The 6,000-nt window shown below is 58.1% G+C and overlaps 1 protein-coding gene across 1 annotated transcript in view; it reads left to right on the forward strand.

The window, feature by feature from the left end:
- The window catches only part of COL27A1 (collagen, type XXVII, alpha 1), a 161,352-nt gene that overhangs the window by 97,534 nt on the left and 57,818 nt on the right, over positions 1-6,000 (forward strand). The window contains exons 21-24 of the mRNA XM_014528887.1: positions 2,154-2,207; positions 2,361-2,414; positions 4,033-4,077; positions 5,243-5,296. Coding sequence (XP_014384373.1) covers positions 2,154-2,207; positions 2,361-2,414; positions 4,033-4,077; positions 5,243-5,296 — 207 coding nt within the window. The remainder of the gene's footprint in view (positions 1-2,153; positions 2,208-2,360; positions 2,415-4,032; positions 4,078-5,242; positions 5,297-6,000) is intronic.

The raw sequence follows: 6,000 nt of genomic DNA on the forward strand, positions 1-6,000 counted from the left end.
AAAATCCTGGCGTTGGAGTGGAGACTGAGAAACAATGAAGGATGGTTTAGCTATTAACATAATAATTCCAGTCCTGGAAGCAGAACCCTGCGAGTGTCCGATCCCTGTGGGAATTAGCATAGGTATGCTAGACATTCCTCAGGAGATCCAGTGAGGCGACTGGGGGAGCTCTGCTTGCCCCCCTCGCTCTACTTTGGGGACTCGCTCTGGAGAGCAGGGCGAGCAGTGCCAGAGCCGTTGTCTGTTCAGGATCAACAGCACCCAGTCCCACCCGCCCTCGACTCCCCGGCCCTGGGCCTGCTCCTCTGCCAGGTCTCACAGACAAAAGTCTGGCTCTGCCGGGTTCCCCAGACCCTTCCAAAGATCACTCCCGGGAACGCCCGGATGGATGAGGGAGTGTTTCCTGAGAGCTTCGCGTTCTGACTTTCCACTGTTTTGACTTTGGCCGTGACACCGTCCTATCTTTAGACAAATGGAGTTGGCCTCCCTTCGTGGCCCTGACTCCTTCCCCTGGTCACGGTGGAAAAAGCCTCTTCTGCGAGCCCCGGTTTTGCCAGCGGCCCGGCCGGTGCGGGCGGAAAGCGAGCTCCCTCACAGTTACTAGGCTCCACCTCGTGCCAGGTGCCTGTTGATGCGCCACCACGACGTGTGGGAGGCATGACGACCACGGGTTCCACGGGAGGACAGGGAGCCCCAGAGCAGGGAGGGGACCTCCTCGGTGTCCCTGCTTCTGCAGCGAGGAAGGTCCTGGAAGCCGCCGGGGCCTGCCTCTCCGGCTTTGGGTTCTGTTTGGATTGGCTGACTCGGAAGATGGCTCTGCTCAGCCGAAGACAGAAGCTGCTGAGCCTGTCAGCGCCTCCCGGGGCCTTTCCTCCTTTCCCGGGGACCATGGTGGGAGCTGCAGCTCCCAGCCCCGCGTCAGTGATCTCTCACTCGTCAGTGGGCCGACCCATGTGGGCACCGGAACCGGATCTGTGCCCCCCTTGCCAAGTTCTCCCTGGAGACGGCCCACCCCAAGCAGACTTGTTTTCCTAGGAATCCGGACCCCAGACCCTTTCGGATGCAGATTTTTATTGAGTGCTCACCAGGCAGCGGGCGCTGTTACTCCCCTTCGGGCTCAGAACAGCCCTGTAAGGCGGGTGTTGGTGCTCACCATTTTGCAGATGAGGAAGCGGAGGCCCAGAGCGGCTCAGGAACTTGCCTGGTCACACGGTGCTTGGAGGTGGTGGCAAAGTAGGATTTGGAGCCCCTCGTTTTGGAGAAAAAAACATGGGGCTTCGGCTACCTAGGTTAGCTCCAAATTCAGGACCGTTCTTGCCTTGGCCGGTGACAAGGGTGATAGGATGTTTGAGCTGCAATTTAACAGGAATTACCAAAACGTCAAAAGAAGGGGGAAAAGAAAAGCCGCCTTATGAAGGCAAGATGGGAGGAGGCATTTGGCTTCGGGGATTCATATAAAAAAAGACTTTCTTTGGTTTCTAGCTGGCGGGAACGTGAGGGAGGGGGGCTGCCCGGAAGTGAGTGGGGTCCTAAGCTGAATTCACAGGCATTACACCTAAAACAAAGGCCAGCGTGACGCTGTGGAGGAAGAAAGGAGGGATCCTGCTCCATGTCAGGGAGGAACTTCCACTGCCCACTCATCCATCTCAAGGACTGGTCTGGGAGAGTGAGCCCCCAATGGAGGGTGTGGGAGTCTGACCGCCTGGCCAGGATGTAGTGGGAGGAGCCGAGAGCAATTAGATCAGTGCCTTTCAAGCTGTTCAAAGTCACAGCAACCCCAGAACATACTCACACCTGCGGGATCCCTGCAGTCAGAGATGACACTTCTCAAAGCAGGAGGGGGCTGGCTCTCGGCCCCGGCTCATCCCAGCTCAGGACTGGAGAAATTCTAGGGGAGACGCCCTGGTGTGTGCTTGTTCCTGTGCTGCATACGTTCCTGCATTGTTTCATGGCCTTTTCTCAGCAACCCTCTGAGGCATAGGCCTGGTACGCCATCCCCGCTTTAGAATCAAAATCGGGGCAGTGAACTGCGCTGCCCCGGGTCACGCCGCGCAGGGTGGGATGGAAACCCAGGTTGGCACCCCGAGGACCTATGCTCTTAGCATCTCTTCACAGTCCCCATGGGTGACCCCTGCTCTCTGCCTCCCCCCTAGGGATTCCCCGGAGACATCGGCCCCCCTGGGGACAACGGCCCAGAAGGTGTGAAGGTGAGTCCCTGCCCTGGGCAGCTCCACTGAGGAAGCTGACAGTTCTGTGGCAACCACAGGCCTCCTGGCTGGCCGCCTGCAGGGGAGTCTTGCCAGCCTGTGATGGGGACGGAGGTGCCACCTCAGTGACCTCTCTTTGTTCTCTTCTCACAGGGGAAGCCCGGAGCTCGAGGCCTGCCGGGACCCCCTGGGCAGCTGGGGCCCGAGGTAAGACCATCTGGCCCTGGCCCTGTTCCTGCCCATCCTCCCCCAACCCCCAGCCCACTCCGTCCTGTGTCCTGCAGGCCTTGGGCGCACCCTCCAGCTCATTCCTGGCAGCCCTGCTCTGTGGCCTGTCCAGGTGCCTTCTCTGCCCTGGCCTGCCAGGTGGGCCACTCCCTGCCTCCGCGGCACCCGCCTACACCCGCCTGCCTGGGGTTTCTTCCTCGGAGCCACTGCCACTGCGCCTGCTCACGGTGGCACAGTTTCTTGGGCACTGATATGGGAGGGTAGGAATGGTCGGCTCCGTCTTACGAGTGAGGCCTCATGACTCACAGGAGTGAAGAGACTGTCCGGTCCTGTGGTTAGTGGCAGGCAGGGCTGGGATTCAAAGCCAGGTCTGCTGGCGCCCGAAGCCCATGGATACCATGACATAGACCCTATGCTGTTCACTTCCTGCTCCTGGGAGCCGCCTGGGGCGTCCTCAGAGAAGCATGTGACTAGCACGGCTAGTAAGTGACAGCGAGATCTGCTGTTTACTCACACGTGATGAAGGGGATTGACAAGGTCACTATAAGTCCATTGGAGCCCCAGCTGGACGCTGTGCACTCAGGCAGGCCCCACATTTTACCCCAGGACCCAGGACGCAGCCCTGGTAGGGGTGCAGGAGGCCAGACTCAGCGCACCCACAGACAGGCATCCAGCGAGGCCTGGGTCTGGCAGGGTCCCAGGCCACGCTGGCTTTGGGAGCCGCCACATGAGGCTGCTTTCCTGGAAGTTGGGGGGGGGGGGGGGGGGGGGGGGGGGGGGGGAGGGGGAGCTCCAAAGAGGGGCTCTTGGTCAGGCCTGGCAGGCCAGAGGGATGGGTTTGGAGGCTGCCTGTGCCTGCGGGAGGGCCTGGAGAGTCTCCATGGGCCACAAGTGGGAAGGGGGGGGTGTGTAGAGAAGAGAAAAATGGCGCCCGCCATGTGTTCCCATCTACACTCATGTTACCACTCAAAAAACCCTGGATATGCCTGCCACTTGCTCACTCTTCATCGATTCATTCTTCCACTCATACAGTTCCTCTCATGGCCTCCTCCCTCCTTCCGTTCACACCCATGAGACTCTGTGCACCCCCATCCAGAGCAATATTGGGGTGGCTTCACTACAGCATAAAAGATCATCGCTGTCCTCCAGGAACATAACTTAAGCCAGTCATTATACTTTGGGATGATGCACCATTTTACAGATGGGGAAACTGAGGCACAGTGAGGCCATGGTCTGCCAGCAAGTAAAGGGCAGAGTTCAGAATAGAACCCGTAGCTCTGAGCTGCAGTCGGGGCTCTGCTCCCACAGCACATGATGGGGTTTCACTTTCCTACCCTGCACGGCCCTGAACCCAGGCGACCACATCTGAGGACACCGAGGGCCCCATCCACGTGGAAATCCCTGTTGACCCGGCCTCTAGGCCATGATGGTGGTGCCCCTGCCTGGGGTGGGCCAGGCAGGGCGCCCGGGTGTGCCGTTCCTCTTGGTCCAGGACTCTCTTCTGTCCACCCCTTTGCCTTCTTATAGGACAGGTTTTCCAAGAGCCCCCCTGGGTTAACTTTCTCCTTTTTCCCTCTCTCTTGCCTCCTGACTCTAGGGAGATGAGGGACCCATGGGGCCACCTGGTGCCCCTGGCTTGGAGGTAAGTGTTGCTGGCGGGGGTTTTGTTGGCGTTAAGCCTGCTATGCACAGTTGGGCACCATTTGGGTAGCGATCCGAGAGAAGTCATGGGTGGGGACCTGGGCCAGCCAGAGGGGGGACTAGGACAGACCTTAAAGGAGAGAGACGAGAGGAGGGACACTGACCTCCGTCCTCGCCCACCTCCTGGGTGCTGGTGCTCTTCATCCATTTTCTCATTCGAGTCTCCCATGAGAGGCACCAACCACTTTGCTTAGTGTCACTGGAGGCTGGTGAGGCTCAGAGACTCAGGGGTTTAGCGTCTCACAGCCAGGAAACGGATGCCCTGCCTGGAACCTAACCCTGCATCCTCTGTCCTCCCCACTGCTCACAGCGGCCTTCCGGAAGGTGCTTGCCCCCGCCCCCCCATCCCTGCAACTGATCCATCAGCAGTTCATGAATGCTTTGGTCTAGGACCTCTTGACACTCTTACAATCTGTGGAGGACCCAAAATGCTCTTCTTTCTGTGGGTTACATCTAGCAATATTGGTCATCGAAACTGAGACATTTGAAACGTCTTAATCCATTTAAAACTCATAATGAACCCATTTCATGTTCACAGAAATACTAGTTTAACGAAAAGTAGCTCTATTTTTCCAAATCAAAATAATCTCATGGAAAGAGTGGCATCGTTTTACTATCTTTAGTATCTTTGCGTTCAATCTGCTGACCATCCCACATGTCACGTAGCCTCTGCAAACTTCCGCTGGCCCTCGTGGGAGCGTGAGCAACACAGGCAGATGACATCTTAGTCCTGTTGTCAAAACGGTTTGACCACACGGATCGAGAGAGGGTTGCAGGGACCCGCAGGCGCCTCCAAACCACACTGGCAGGACCACTGGCATACACTCCCCATCCCCCTGGGCCCTTTATCTCCCGTTCAGTCCCCTCCCTTTCCTCACTCCCTGAAGCAAGTGTCATCTCCTCATTATGAACTAGGTCAGCCAGGGAAGGGGACTTTCCCAAGGTCACACAGCTGCAGACCTTCCCCGCGTCCCCCGAACAGCCTGCTGACATGGGGCTCTGCATCCCTGCCCCCACCCCAGGCACCTTGGCCCTCCCTTGTGCCAGGTCCTGGGACCAGCCGTGCTGCCCACCAGGCTCCTCTCATTCATCTCTCTCTGTTGCAGGGTCAACCTGGCAGGAAAGGGTTTCCTGGGAGGCCCGGCCCTGATGGCTTGAAGGTGAGGGGACTTGGAAGTGACTAGGCTGAGGAACGGGAGGGGGAAACGCCTGGGGAGGAGAGGAGAGAGAGGAAGTCAACATGTGAAGACCCAGGGCGAACCCTGAACTCCATGGCCAGTTGTGACGTGGGGATGGGGGTGGGGAATAGTCCCCATTTATCACCAGGTGTTGGTAATCCAAGGAAAAGGGACATAATCTGAATGTCCTGCAGTGGGATACTCGAGTAACGGACACAGCGCAGCCACCACAGATGGAGTGGTGGGATTTTATACAGGAAGTGCCTGTGGGTGTGGTGGTGGGAGGCAGATATGAATCAGCGCCTTATGGTCTGAGCCCGTGGCAGGGACCAGGTGCACCGCGCTCCTGGGTACTCAGAGCAGAGGCTGGGATGTGGGCAGGTTATCTCCAGGTGCTGGGATTCTAGGTTTCCTCCTCCTCCTCTGGGCCTCTGTATGTCCCCATATGTGCAATACATTTGTTTATGATTTTCTTTTAAGTTATGAAGAAAGAACTAGCCTGGGTAGGACAGTGATGACCCTCGCTCAGCAGAGGGGTAGCCTCACTCCACGGCTTTCCGGGGACTCCCCTTGGGGCTGGATTGTCCCAGCCGTCAGGGACAGGGATTGTGGGGCCAAGTTTACAGCTGGGCACATTTACAGAGGATTAGCACAGAGCGAGGGCTGGGAGGAGGGGCGGGGGGGGG

Source organism: Myotis brandtii, unplaced genomic scaffold (assembly GCF_000412655.1).
Source record: "Myotis brandtii unplaced genomic scaffold, ASM41265v1 scaffold658, whole genome shotgun sequence".
Lineage (NCBI taxonomy): Eukaryota > Metazoa > Chordata > Mammalia > Chiroptera > Vespertilionidae > Myotis > Myotis brandtii.